This window comes from Nerophis lumbriciformis, linkage group LG26 (assembly GCF_033978685.3).
Source record: "Nerophis lumbriciformis linkage group LG26, RoL_Nlum_v2.1, whole genome shotgun sequence".
NCBI lineage: Eukaryota > Metazoa > Chordata > Actinopteri > Syngnathiformes > Syngnathidae > Nerophis > Nerophis lumbriciformis.
In genome coordinates, this window is record NC_084573.2 from 9,053,640 (window position 1) to 9,069,779 (window position 16,140).

The 16,140-nt window shown below is 36.3% G+C and overlaps 1 protein-coding gene across 3 annotated transcripts in view; it reads right to left on the reverse strand.

Annotated features, from left to right (window-relative positions):
* Positions 1-965: 965 nt before the first annotated feature.
* Positions 966-16,140, reverse strand: part of exoc3l4 (exocyst complex component 3-like 4) — a 45,826-nt gene continuing 30,651 nt past the window's right edge. For all 3 annotated transcript variants that reach the window (XM_061987433.2, XM_061987434.2, XM_061987435.2), the window contains exons 13-14: positions 15,170-15,291; positions 966-5,060 (exon numbers count right to left, since the gene is read on the reverse strand). In XM_061987433.2, coding sequence (XP_061843417.2) covers positions 4,838-5,060; positions 15,170-15,291 — 345 coding nt within the window. In that variant the 3' untranslated portion in view covers positions 966-4,837. The remainder of the gene's footprint in view (positions 5,061-15,169; positions 15,292-16,140) is intronic.

Sequence of the window (16,140 nt, forward strand, 5' to 3'; positions counted from 1 at the left end):
ATTGACTTCATCAATAGAAATTTACTTTTAAATTACTTTTTATATTAATGTGTAATTATATATATATATATATACATATATAACCATACATTATGACTACTTGTGTTGCACAGTACAGTTTAACTGAAATTATTATTCCAGCCTAATTCCAAAATGGACCACATTAATTTTTACCCTCAAAATTCTACACACTATACCCCATAATGACAACGTGAAACTTTTTTTCTTGTTTCCCTAATTATTGCAAATGTATTTAAGAGAAACTAAAACGAAATCCCATCCACCTTTGGCAGCAATTACAGCCTCAAGTCTTTTTTTGAACACGATGCCACAAGCTTGCGGTACTGTCCCCCATAGGTGAGTAGGACGTACTTTACTACATTTACTTCAGTATCACTTTTGATACGCTGGGAAACGCTGCGTACTCCTCGGCTCCTAACATGTGACCTTGGTGGTCCTCAAGATTCGTACTTAAACTAACTCAACTCTTTCCTCAAAGCGACAAAACAAAAAGTGAAAGTATCTCGGTGGTGGGAGGGGCCAGTGGGCACCTGCAGCGCTCCCTTTTATAGGAAAGGAGCGGTTAATTATCCGAACCGATTGCTCTGGATTTTTATTTTCACCACTAAGTAGCACCTCAGAAAACACTCGGTTCTCCGAGTACCACCATCATTAAAATACAGTAGCGCAGTAGGCCTAAGTATTTATCAAAAACAAGGCAATGGTATTTAATATTTGGCCACTGTAACAGTGTGTTGGAATATTTAACTGAGCAATTATTTGGCCTACCACCAGATGTAGCCACATATTGACAACCCCCACCCTACACTGCCAACTAGGCAATAAAAAACATTCCTTCAGTGAGGAGTGGAGCACAATGAAGTCAAGTTTGCTCTGCCAATTGATTCCTGGCACGCTTAGAAGGCGAGGAAAGTGAAACTAAAAGTATGAGCAAAGAGAGGCCACAAAGACAAAAAACCCTCTGCTTGCAAGAGAACCTTAAAAAAAAAAACTAAAAATGTGGCCGATGTTTCATCACAAGACCGCCACATCCTGTTAGCTTGCACGCAATGCAAGAAAGAAAAGAAAGAAGACATCTTGGAGGGAAATTCCGGATTAAGACATTTCAAATAAATGATATTTCCCAGAAGAAGCACTCGTTCAACTGCTGCCGATATTTACTTCTCCCAAAAAAAACTTTAAAGCGTTTCACATTCGGTTTCCCACAGTAAGGGGGAGCATCTTGTCCGGGTCAAGTGGAACAACGGTCCGTCACCATGGCAACAGCATCATTGTACTACACGCTGCAGCTCGGTGGGAATTTGAGCCGGCAAGTGTGATGATAACCACAGAAGCACCAAAGCACGTCACATGTCGGTAACTTGATGGCGGTCAAACTTAAAGTAGAGAGGAAATTTCCACTTACACTTTTTTAATTAGCGACAACAGGACCACACGAGTCAATTCGATTCTTGGGGGTAATGATTCGATTCACATTTCTCAATTCAAAATAAATACTTTTTAATAACATTAAATGCCATTAACTACATTCCTCCATAAAATAGATAACAACTCTGATACATTTACTCAAAATAAAATTGGTTTTAATTAGGGATGTCCGATAATGGCTTTATGCCGATATCCGATATTGTCCAACTCTTAATTACCGATACCGATATCAACCGATACCGATGTCAACCGATACAGATATATACAGTCGTGGAATTAACACATTATTATGCCTAATTTGGACAACCAGGTATGGTGTAGATAAGGTCCTTAAAAAAAATAAAAAAAATAAGATAAATAAATTCAAAACATTTTCTTGAATAAAAAAGAAAGTAAAACAATATAAAAACAGTTACATAGAAACTAGTAATTAATGAAAATGAGTAAAATTAACTGTTAAAGGTTAGTACTATTAGTGGACCAGCAGCACGCACAATCATGTGTGCTTACGGACTGTATCCCTTGCAGACTGTATTGATATATATTGATATATAATGTAGGAACCACAATATTAATAACAGAAAGAAACAACCCTTTTGTGTGAATGAGTAAATGGGGGAGGGAGTTTTTTTTTTTTTGGGTTGGTGCACTAATTATAAGTGTATCTTGTGTTTTTTATGTTGATTTAATAATAAAAAAAACCACCAAAAAAAAACGATACCGATAATTTCCGATATTACATTTTAAAGCATTTATCGACATCTCTAGTTTTAATAAAATTCTACCCAAACATTGAATAAAGTCAATACAAATAAGGCAACAGGAGAAGTATCCAACACTTCTCTTTTCTAAAGTCAATGTGTACAGCAGATATAGATCATCTACATCAACATGATGATTTGTCTGAGTGGACAGATTAAAAAAAATAAAAAAATAAATACAAAATGTAAAATAGATTTTTTTAAATCGATTAATAATTGTTAATAGGAATCATTCGAAGATCGATTTTTTTTTGACGCCCCTAATAGCTACTGTTGCTACTTGGTGGTCTTTTAAAGGGTTTTATTATCTTTTTGTAGCAGTTCTCTAGTTTTTGATTGCTCAATACGAGTCCAAAGGAAGCAATGAAAGTGTGATAGTGGTCCGCCATATCATTTATTGATGCCGCCACCTCATTTTATGTAGTCTGCCAAGTCGTTTAAGGTGGCCTGCCACATTTTTTTTTATGTAGTCCAAGTCGTTTAGGTGGCATGCCACATTTTTTTATGTGGTCTGCCATATCATTCGGTGTGGTTCGTTACATCATTCAATGTAACCTGCCATATAATTCAATGATGCCCGCCACATCATTTTATGTAGTACACCATATCATTTAATGTGGCCCGTCACATCATTTTATGTAGTACACATATCATTTAATGTGGCCCGCCACATCATTTTATGTAGTCCGCCATATCATTAATGTGGCCCGTCACATCATTTTATGTAGTCTGCGATGTCATTTAATGTGACGGCCCGTCACATAATTTCATTTAGTCCGCCATCTCATTTAAAGTGGCCCGTCACATCACTTTATGTAGTCGGCCATATCATTTATTGTGGCCCATCACATCATTTTATGTAGTCCGCCATGTCATTTATCGTGGCCCTTCACATAATTTTATGTGGCCCGCCATATCATTTATAGTGACCCGTCACATCATTTTATGTAGTCCACTATGACATTTAAAGTGGCCCGTCACATAATTTTATGTAGTCCGCCATGTCATTTAAAGTGGCCCGTCACATCATTTTATGTAGTCCGCCATCTCATTTAAGTGACCCTTCACATAATTTTATGGGGCCCGCCATATCATTTATAGTGGCCCGTCACATCATTTTATGTAGTCCACTATGACATTTAATGTCGCCTGTCACATAATTTTATGTAGTCCGCCATCTCATTTAAAGAGGCCCGTCACATCATTTTATGTAGTCCGCCATGTCATTTAAAGTGGCTCGTCACATCATTTTATGTAGTCCACCATGTCATTTTAAGTGGCCCGCCATGTCATTTAAAGTGGCCCGTCACATAATTTTATGTAGTCCGCCATATCATTTAACGTGGCGACCCGTCACATCATTTTATGTAGTCCACCATGTCATTTAAAATGGCCCGTCACATCATTTCATGTAGTCCACTATGACATTTAAAGTGGCCCGTCATACAATTTTATGTAGTCCGCCATGTCATTTAATGTGGCGGCCCGTCACATCATTTTATGTAGTCTGCCATATTATTTATCGTGGCCCTTCACATAATTTTATGTGGCCCGCCATATCATTTATGCGGCCCTTCACATAATTTTATGTAGTCCGCCATGTCATCTAAAGTGGCCCGTCACATCATTTTATGTAGTCCGCCATCTCATTTAAGTGACCCTTCACATAATTTTATGGGGCCCGCCATATCATTTATAGTGGCCCGTCACATCATTTTATGTAGTCCACTATGACATTTAATGTCGCCTGTCACATAATTTTATGTAGTCCGCCATCTCATTTAAAGAGGCCCGTCACATAATTTTATGTAGTCCGCCATGTCATTTAAAGTGGCTCGTCACATCATTTTATGTAGTCCACCATGTCATTTTAAGTGGCCCGCCATGTCATTTAAAGTGGCCCGTCACATAATTTTATGTAGTCCGCCATATCATTTAACGTGGCGACCCGTCACATCATTTTATGTAGTCCACCATGTCATTTAAAATGGCCCGTCACATCATTTCATGTAGTCCACTATGACATTTAAAGTGGCCCGTCATACAATTTTATGTAGTCCGCCATGTCATTTAATGTGGCGGCCCGTCACATCATTTTATGTAGTCTGCCATATCATTTATCGTGGCCCTTCACATAATTTTATGTGGCCCGCCATATCATTTATGCGGCCCTTCACATAATTTTATGTAGTCCACTATGACATTTAATGTGGCCTGTCACATAATTTTATGTAGTCCGCCATCTCATTTTATGTAGTCCACCATCTCATTTAAAGTGGCCGTCACATCATTTGATGTAGTCCGCCATGTCATTTAATACGGACCATCACATTATTTCATGTAGTCTGCCATATCATTTAATGTGGCCTGTCACCACATTTTATGTAGTCCGCCATGTCATTTAATGATGACCACCACATCATTAAATGTCGTGCGCCACGTCAATTAAAATGGCCCTGTGAGGACAGCCATAACTGGGAAGTGGCCCTCAACAACACCCCTGGTGTAAACCATCATCACGCTGCTGGCCAAAGAATCCCAAGCAATTTGTTTCCGACACAAAGCAGACGTTGACCCAGTTCTCGGTCGAGCAACCGGTTTCATGCTGGAAGAGCCAGAGGGCGTGGCTAGTTGCCGGGGAACACGGCGGTGAAGCAGAAGAAGGACAGGCGGGACAGGCAGTCTGTGCGGACCGTGACCTCCATGCCGCCGAAGAAATCCACGCGACTTTGGTCAGAGTCTTTGAAGGTCCTGGTCTTCCTCAGCCGGCCCAGACTCAGCAGGATCCGCTGATGCTCGCGAGCTCTCGGCAGGCCTCGGAAGGCCAGGACTGCCGTCAGGTGTCTGGAACTGTGGACCACACAGACTGATCAACTTCCAGGCCAGAAGCGGACTAAGTCAAACAAAATGGCCTCCAAGCGTCCTAAAAGTAGAACTTGGAATATCAGCAAAACAGGAAAACTACTTTTGAGCGACTTAGGTTCCACTGACCCCTGCTGCATGGGAACCTCAAAGATTGAACTCTTCTGAATTCCCTGACCTTAAAAGTCAAGGAAAACAAAAAGATGATGGTGTACATTGTGAGCCTTGATCCACTTCCTGCCTTCAAGTGCCAGTGTTGAACTTCTTTTGGCACTTAAAACATGGACTGCATGCTCCATGCAGAGTGGAGGACGGACACAGTTTGACCCTGGAACAGATCATCTTTTGACGTGACAAAAGTGGGCTTTTTAGGCTCTAACCGCTTTCTACTAAACCAGGGGTCAGCAACCCGTGGCTCTAGAGCCGCATGCGGCTCTTTAGCGCCGCCCTAGTGGCTCCCTGGACCTCTTTCAGAGATGTGTGAAAATGGAAAAAGATGAAGAAAAAAAAAAAGTATTTGTTTTAATAGAATGTGAGTGTGAATGTTGTCTGTCTATCTGTGTTGGCCCTGCGATGAGGTGGCGACTTGTCCAGGGTGTACCGCGCCTTCTGCCCGATTGTAGCTGAGATAGGCTCCAGCGCCCCCCGCAACCCCAAAAGGGAATAAGCGGTAGAAAATGGATGGGTGGATGGATATTGTTTCTGTAGGAGAACAAACATGACACAAACCTTCCTAATTGTTAGAAAATCCACTGTTTATATTATACATGCTTCACTGATGAGTATTTGGCAAGCACTGTTTTGTCCTACTAATTTCAGCGATACTTGAACTCACCGTAGTTTGTTTACATGTATAGCTTTCTCCGACGCTGCCACAGAAAGACGTGTATTATGCCACTCCTCTTTTGTCTCATTTTGTCCACCAAACGTTTTATGCTGTGCGTGAATGCACAAAGGTGAGCTTTGTTGATTTTATTGATTTACTGGTGTGCTTATTAGGCATATTTGGTCAATCCATGACTGCAAGCTAATCGATGCTAACATGCTATTTAGGCTAACTGTATGTACATATAGCATCATTATGCCTCATTTGCAGAGGTGGGTAGTAACGCGCTACATTTACTCCGTTACATCTACTTGAGTAACTTTTGGGATAAATTGTACTTCTAAGAGTAGTTTTAATGCAACATACTTTTACTTGAGTATATTTATAGAGAAGAAACGCTACTTTTACTCCGCTACTTTTATCTACATTCAGCTCGCTACTCGCTACTAATTTTTATCGATCTGTTAATGCACGCTTTGTTTGTTTTGGTCTGTCAGACAGACCTTCATAGTGCCTGCGTTTCAACAAATACTGTCACTGGTGACGTTCACTTCGTTCCACCAATCAGATGCAGTCACTGGTGACGTTGGACCAATCAAACAGAGCCAGGGGTCACATGACCTGATTTAAACAAGTTGAAAAACTTATTGGGGTGTTACCATTTAGTGGTCAATTGTACGGAATATGTACTGTACTGTGCAATCTACTAATACAAGTTCCAATCAATCAATCAAAAGTGTGAAGGAAAAAAGACCATTTTTTATTTCAACCGTACACCCCGTCAAAAGCCTAAAGACTGACTGCACAGTTCCTGTCTTCACAATAAAAGTGCCGCTCCATCGCGCCTGTGCTTTCAAAATAAGAGTCTCCGAAAGCCTGCGCAAACAAGCTAGCAAGCTACGGAGTTTGCCGCCAATGTATTTCTTGTAAAGTGTATAAAAACGAATATGGAAGCTGGACATATAAGATGCCAAAAACCAACCACTTTCATGTGGTATTAGACAGAAAGGAGGAACTTTTTTTCTCCTCCATTTGAAAACGTGGACGTTTGTCATCACTACTGTCTGATTCCAATCAATGCAAGTCATCAGAATCAGGTAATACACCAACTTATATTCTTGTCTTCATGAAAGAAAGGAATCTATATGTGTTAAACATGCATGTATATTCATTAAAACACTATTAACATGTAAACAAAAACGGCAAAAAAAATAAATATAAATTATATACTGTATATATCTATGTATATATATATATATATGTACATATACATATATATATATATATATATATATATATATATATATATGTGTGTGTGTGTGTGTATATATATATATATATGTGTGTGTGTGTATATATATATATATATATATATATATATATATATATATATATATATATATATATATATATATGATATGTGTGTGTATGTTACTCATCAGTTACTCAGTACTTGAGTAGTTTTTTTACAACATACTTTTTACTTTTACTCAAGTAAATATTTGGGTGACTACTCCTTACTTTTACTTGAGTAATAAATCTCTAAAGTAACAGTACTCTTACTTGAGTAAAATTTCTGGCTACTCTACCCACCTCTGCTCATTTGTAGGTATATTTGAGCTCATTTAATTTCCTTGACTTATGTCGTCTGTGTTTATAATTTATATGTGCATGTCTTATGACACATTATCTGTATGTAATATTGGCTGCATTTCTGATTGTTGTTTGTGTGCCATGTTGTTCCAGACCACAGCAAACATTACCCAGCTTGCAAAGATGGTAATAAATCCATTAGAAGAAGACAGCCTGTCGTTTCCTTAAACTTGGACACACACGTCTTGGCCATTCTGAGCCAGTAATTCCCAGAAGTTGTTGCAAATGTTGCAAAAATGTGTACAATAAAAATTAAAATACAACATTTCTGTCAACGAAGATTTGCGTCAGCCTTTGATAGTAGGCTAATATTGAAACTTACGTCACGTGTTGTCTTCATTATAACACTTATATAAGACTTTTAAAGTAATTTTGATAGTAGGCTAATATAACTAATATAGACACTCACATCATGTGTTGTCTTCATTATAACACTTATAAGGCTTTCAAAATTTTGCGGCTCCAGACAGATTTTTTTTTTTGTGTCTTTTTGGTCCAATATGGCTCTTTCAACATTTTGGGTTGCCGACCCCTGTACTAAACCAACAGTTTGTGTGGTTTCTTTAGTTCATTGGCGGTCATTAACTCACAAGTCACAAGTTAATTGGGAGTTAATCAGCGTGAAGGACTTACATCAGCAAGCATACAGAAGCACAGGACCAAAACATGAAAAAAGGCTGTCACCATGACGCAGTAATAAACATATTGTTAGCAAAAGGATGATTTTAGCATCTAAAAAAAAGGTACTAGCCACTTTATTAGGGACAGTAAACAAAAGGCATGACTTTCACTTCCTCAACTCCTTTATGTTGCTGTTGTCTTTGTGCTTTTTTCCACTTCCTCATTCGCCCCTGTTGGCATTTGGAAAGGTCAGGCGGGGTCACACGAGGCAAGTGGGTGACGCTTTTATTCTGACATTTACATTTTTTGTCTGGTCTTGTCTTTTGACGTCACAGATTATATACATTTTCTTAAAGGCGACCTCATCTTTTCTGACTTCTAATGTTGTATTGTGAGAAAGTAGTCAAAAAATAACTTTTTCCAGGAACATTTTGAGAATTTAAACTTTTATTTTACAAGACAAAATTATGAAATTTTACAAGATTAAAGTCAAATATTATATATACCGTATTTTTCGGACTATAAGTCGCCGTTTTTTTCATAGTTTGGCCGGGGGTGCGACTTATACTCAGGAGCGACTTATGTGTGAAATTATTAACACATTAGCGTAAAATATCAAATAATATTATTTAGCTCATTCACGTAAGAGACTAGACGTATAAGATTTCATGGGATTTAGCGATTAGGAGTGACAGATTGTTTGGTAAACGTATAGCATGTTCTATATGTTATAGTTATTTGAATGACTCTTACCATAATATGTTACGTTAACATACCAGGCACGTTCTCAGTTGGTTATTTATGCGTCATATAACGTACACTTGTTCTTTATTTATTTTTAAATTGCCTTTCAAATGTCTATTCTTAGTGTTGGGTTTTATCAAATAAATTGCCCCAAAAAATACGACTTATACTCCAGTGCGACTTATATATGTTTTTTTCCTTCTTTATTATGCATTTTCGGCCGGTGCGACTTATACTCCGGAGCGACTTATACTCCGAAAAATACGGTATATATTTAGAATAAATTAGTAATATAAAAAGTGGTCAATCTACAAGAATTATGTTGGAACATTTTAAGGAAAAAAGTTAAAATTTTACAGAGAAAAATATACTATTTTACAGCATTAAAGTCAAATAAAATGTGAAAAAGTTGTTTTAAAAGAAAAAACAGTTGCAGTATTGTGAGATTGTTTTCATATAAAGATTTTTCAGAATATTCAGAGAATAATATTTTACAAGACTAAATTATGTTATCTTACAAGTTTAAAGTTTTTTTTTTCCGAAAAACGCAATATTGTGAGGAAAAGTTGTCATAAAATATTTTTTTCAGGAATATTCTGATAATTTTTTATTTTATTTTACAAGACCAAATTATGTAATTTTACAAATTTAAAGTCAAATATATTATGAAAGTTTTTTTTTTCGAAAAACGCAATATTGTGAGAAAAAGTTGTCATAAAATATTTTTTTCAGGAATATTCTGATATTTTTTTATTTTATTTTACAAGACAAAATGATGTAATTTTACAAGATTAAAGTCAAATATATTTTTAGAACACATTAGTAGTATTGTGAGAGATAAAAGGTGTCTTTCTACAAGAATTATGTCACAGTATTTTACAAGAAAAAAATATGCTATTTTACAGGATTAAAGTCAAATATATTGTGAAAAAGTCATTATAAAAAACAGTTGCACTATTGTGAGAAGTTTTCATAAAAAAATGTTCAGAAAATTGTGAGAAAAAATGTTTTACAAGACATTATGTAAGTTTAAAGACAAATATGACAGTCTTTTTTTTTAAAGAAAAGTGCAGTATTGTAAGAAAAACGTTATTTTACAAGGATTGTGTAGAAATATTTTAAGATATTTTAAATGTTTATATTTATGAAAAAGGTATGCCATTTTACATGATAAAAGTCAAATATATTGTGAAAAAGTCATTAAAAAAACAGTTGCACTATTGTGAGAAGTTTTCATAAAAAAATTTTCAGAAAATTGTGAGAATTATTTTACAAGATAAAATTATGTAATTTTACAAGTTTAAAGACAAATATATTATGACAGTCTCCCCCCCACTTTTTTTTTTTTAAGAAAAGTGCAGTATTGTAAGAAAAAGATTATTTTACAAGGATTGTGTAGAAATATTTTAAGATATTTTAATTATTATACATTTATGCCATTTTACATGATAAAAGACAAATATATTGTGAAAAACTGTTTTTATTGTGATCCATCCATCCAATTTCTACCGCTTATCCCTTTCGGGGTTACGGGGGGTGCTGGAGCCTATCTCAGCTACAATCGGGCGGAAGGCGGAGTACACCCTGGACAAGTCGCCACCTCATCGCAGGGCCAACACAATAAAAGTTAAAATTGCAGTATCGTGAGAAAATGTTTTCATAAAAATATTTTTCAGAAAATTCTGAGAAAAAAATATTTTACAAGACAAAATTATGTAATTTTACAAGGTTAAAGTCAAATATTATATTGTTTGAACAAATTAGTAATATTGTGAGAAAAAGTTGTCATTGTACAAGAATTATATCGGAACAATTTTAAGGAAAAAAAGTTGCAATTTTACAAGAAAAAAAATGCTATTTTACAGGATTAAAGTCAAATATATTGTGGAAAAAGTCACTTTAAAAGAAAAAAAAAACTGTTGCAGTATCGTGAGAAAAAGTTTTCATACAAAGATTTTTGAGAAGACCAAATATTGTAATTTTACAAGTTTAAAGTCAAATATATTATGAAAGTTTTTTTCCCCAAAAGCGCAATATTGTGAGAAAAAGTTTTCATAAAATAATTTTTCAGGAATATTCAGAAAATGTGTATTTTACGAGACAAAATTCTGTCATTTTACAAGTTTGAAGTCAAATATATTATAAAAAAAAGGTTTTTAAATTTTTTTATTAAGAAAAAATTGAGCAATATTGTGATAAAAAATGTGTCATTGTACAAGAATTATGCATTGTAGGGATATTTTGAGACAAACGTTTGAATTTTACAAGAACATTTATGCCATTTTACATGATCTAGAGTATTGTGAAAAATGATTGTGTAAATACTATGGAAAATTAATAGTGTTTTCTCCAAAAGAGTGAATAATGTGTGGAAAAAAAGCTATTGTACAACAATTATTCACTGCAGGAATATATTTACAAGAACATGTTACAGAAACAAAATTACTATCAAATAGAAACTTTAAACTAAAAAGTCAGTGGCAGTTTTTCAGAAAGGCACTTGAACATGGACAAGATAAGAAATAGTATTTCTAATCATATCAGAGATATTTACAGCTAATATTTCCTACAGTCCTACAGAAACAGGAGAACTCTCACTAGATGTCTGGAACATCCTTCTATTTAAGCATAACCAAAATGTGTTTAAAATGCTAGCATGTTAACATTAGCATGCATCCAGTATCAAAATATGACTGTGGCGTTTACCCACAAAATTAGCTTAAAAAAACTAGCATATTAACATTAGCATGCTAACAGGTATCAACCATCAAGTAACAAAGAAGGTAGTATGCTAATATCAGAATGCTAATAATTGTGCCGTGGGACATTAAAAAATTAGCTAAGAGCCGCAAATAGCCTCCCCGAGTTTCTACTCAGCAATACTCCGTTGTAATACACTTTTCCACCACTTGCGGCAGTAATAATACCAAACAAACTGAATAAGTCGAAGATTACGACTAAACGGGTGAAGTTATATTTTCATTTTCACTTCAGTTTTATTGAGTTTAAGAAAAAAACTATTACTAAATTATTATCATTAGATTTTTATTTTATTTTAGCAAAACATAAATTGTATGTTAATTTATTTTACATCAGTTGTAATGAGTCCTTTCTTTTGCAATATATTTGATTAGTATTGAATTGTGTAATCAGCCTGACCTAAACCTGGATTATAATCTTTGTGATCATTCTGATCATTTGACAAGGTTTATTCTGTTAGACTGTAAGTAGGTAAGACATCATTAATAAATAATTAAAACCAAGAGTAAGATTACTTATTCAATGTTAATATTTGAGTGTTCCCCATGCCCCTGTGTAGTGGAAAAGTCAAAAAAGGTTAAGGTTCACCCCTGATCTAGACCACAAGGCAGTGTTTTACATCATTTGAACAATATGGATATTGTATTTCTGCCTCCTGTAGAAGCAGCAGCTCTCTGACCTACAGTACTGGACTTTCTTTCCAACATTCTTGGTGCATGAGAGAGAGCCTCCACACAGTTGTGGAAGTCAAAAGTCATCCTGGGAATTAATCAGATTCTAAATATGGAAAAAAAAAAATGTTTTTTTTTTTTTTTTTACCAGTTTTGGATAAACTCTTACAACTTTTGTTGCGTTTTAATGTATTTCTACAGTTTTAAAGTCAACCTACCGGTAAATCAGATGGTAACTTGAAAAATGGTCCCTGGGTGTAAACTGTTCTTGTTTTTATGTAATTGGACTATTTTGTTTTATCTCAACTAGGGACACACAATAAAAAATTAAAAAACGACACCGGTATCTATCCTTTTTAAAATGTACATTTAACTGTAGTCTGTGTGCACCTTTGCAGGCTTTCAAAACACTGTTGTAGCCATGCTGGCGTTACAGGTGACTGATAAGGTTTGACGTGTTGAAGCTTGATGTTTTTGTGGAATGATTGTGGAACATTTGGTGCAGATAGGACACAAAAAGTCTCCCTGTGAAACAGTGAAGAAGTCCCACACGATCGACGCCATGTTTGTTTAAATTGAGCCAAGGGGACGTTTATGACAGGCTGAAAAGGAGCGTTCAATTTGCTCACCCTAAGACGCCTACAGCAGAGTGTGGGTAATCTCGCCTCATTGGAGCTTTTGTAATTGTTTTACTGGAGCTACAGTGCGTCCGGAAAGTGTTCACAGGGCTTCAACATTTTTTGTTATGTTACAGCCTTATTCCAAACATTTTTGTCCTCAAAATTCTACACACAAAATCCCATAATAGCAATGTGAAAATTAATTTATTAAAAAACAAAAAAACAAAGAAAAAAATCACTTGTACATAAATACTTATGTGCAAGTGATTTTTTTTGTTTCGAAAATGTATTAAAAATAATAATAACATCAAATCACATACATGAAAGTAATTATGTACATGTGATTTTTAATAAATAAAAAACCTAAAAAACACAGGCACATAAGTGATTATGTGCATGTGTTTTATTTTAGATTTTAATACATTTGCAAAACTAAAACAATTCACACATACATTTGTGATTAGGGGCGGTATGGCGCAGTGGGTAGAGCGGCCGTGCCAGAAACCTGAGGGTTGCAGGTTCGCTCCCCGCCTCTTACCATCCAAATCGCTGCCGTTGTGTCCTTGGGCAGGACACTTCACCCTTGCCCCCGGTGCCACTCACACCGGTTAATGAATGATGAATGAATGAGTTGTAAAAATGAATGATGGGTTCTCACTTCTCTGTGAAGCACTTTGAGTGCCTAGAAAAGCGCTATATAAATCTAATCCATTATTATTATTATGTACATGTGATGTTTTAGTATTTTTTTTAATACATTTGCAAAACTAAAACAAATCACATGTACACAGAAGATTATGTCCAGGTGATGTTTTATTTATTTTTTAATACATTTGCAAAAAAAAAATCACATGTACATAAGTAATTAGAAAGAAAGCTCAGTGTTGTTAATTTGTATCTTTTAAATATTAATATTGATGACTATCATAAATTCCGGACTTTCAGCCACTACTTTTTTCCTAACTTTAAACACTGCAGCTTATAAAACGGCGCGGCTAATTTATGGATCTTTCTTCGCTGACGACCATAAAGCAATTAGTTTTCATTAAACACATGCAAAGACACTTAAATGGTGTGTTGTTATTTGTGCTATGGTGCCATCTTTTGGACGAGTTCACTCCCTGCAGGTGCAGCTGGGTAAACGCCTACAAGTGTTTAAAGCGGTTTAAAGCTTTGAACCGGAAGTAGAAGTGCCGTTCTGTCTTTCGGCCGTCCATAGCGTCATTAGCATTAGCTACTATGCTAACATGTTTACGAGTGTCTGTGTTAGTATTATTAACTTACAATGGCATTTTTTTTTGTATCGTTACAGTTTTGTAAAACGTCACCGTGGGGTTATTGAGTCTGTTTAGCGGATTGCTTGCGGGTCCATGACGATGACTTCTGTTTTATTTGATCAGCCGTTTTCCAGACACCGTTTGGAATCAATCAAGGTATGTAAATAACATTTATAAAATATTTCTGTTTAAACAATTAATTTCACAACGTATATATCTGCAGCTTATAGTCCGGTGCAACGAATATATGGAAGGAATCTCTTTTTTCCTATAATTTAGTGGATGCGGTTTATATTCTGGTGCACTATAGTCCGGAAAATGGGGTACCGTATTTTTCGGAGTATAAGTCGCTCCTGAGTATAAGTCGCACCGGCCGAAAATGCATAATAAAGAAGGAAAAAACAAATATAAGTCGCACTGGAGTACCGTATAAGTCGCATTTTTGGGGGAAATTTATTTGATAAAAGCCAACACCAAGAATAGACATTTGAAAGGCAATTTAAAATAAATAAAGAATAGGGAACAACAGGCTGAATAAGTGTACGTTATATGAGGCATAAATAACCAACTGAGAATGTGCCTGGTATGTTAACGTAACATATTATGGTAAGAGTCATTCAAATAACTATAACATATAGAACATGCTATACGTTTACCAAACAATCTGTCACTCCTAATCTAAATCCCATGAAATCTTATACGTCTAGTCTCTTACGTGAAGAGCTAAATAATATTATTTGATATTTTACGGTAATGTGTTAATAATTTCACACATAAGTCGCTCCTGAGTATAAATCGCACCCCCGGCCAAACTAAGAAAAAAACTGCGACTTATAGTCCGAATAATACGGTATATACAATTTATTTACTTTTCTAATTATCTAATTTTACTGGTATTAATGTATATGTTTAGTTGCTTTGGTACCTGAAGTCAGGGTATTGTTCCAGCAGAGGCTGCAGGCGGTTCTTGATGTTCGCCTTGTCCTTCTCACCGATGATGTCACTCAGATGGTCTCCCACAGGGTAGAGCCAGTCCTTTGACGACCTCTGAGCAGAATAAAAATAAACATCCTTTTAACGATAACACACGTGATATCATTATTGATGAATGATATTAAATAGTCAGACTGGAATATACTTTGGAGTAGTTTGTGTACAGCTTGTATCGCAGCACAGGTTTATTGGCCGTGGGATTTCTGTGTAAAAAGCAGGCAACTCAAGCGTGTCAAGATCATTGTATGATCACGGCGTGGTAGCGAGTTACAAGTACCTCGGAGTCTTGTTCACGAGTAAGGGAAGAGTGGATCGTGAGACCGACAGGCAAATCGGTGCTGCGCCTGTAAAGGTCAGTCGTCTTGAAGAAGGAGCTAAGCCGGAAAGCAAAGCGCTCAATTTACCGGTCGATCTACGTTCCTATCGTCATCTATGGTCATGAGCTTTGGGAACAAGTGTCCGAAATTAGTTTCCTGCTTTGGGTGGCGGGGCTCTCCCTTAGAGATAAGGTGAGAAGATCTTTAATTCGGGAGGAGCTCAATGTAAAGCCGCTGCACCTCCACATCGAGAGGGGCCAGATGAGGTGGTTCGGGCATCTGGATTGGTCTGGTCGCCTCTCTGGAGAGGTTTTTAGGGAACGTCCCACCGGTAGGAAGCCACAGGGAAAACCGAGGACACGCTGGGGAGACAGTGTCTCCCAGCTGGCCTGGGAACGCCTCGGGATCCCCCAGGAGAAGCTGGACGAAGTGGCTATGGGGAGGGAAGTCTGGGCTTCCCGACCTCGGATAAGGGGAAGAAGATGTATATGCTGCATGCGCCATTAAATTTAAGAAATAAAAAAAGATGCGATGATCCTCTGCTTCATTTATGAACCACACCTCCCAAGGTACCAGCAGCACAGGT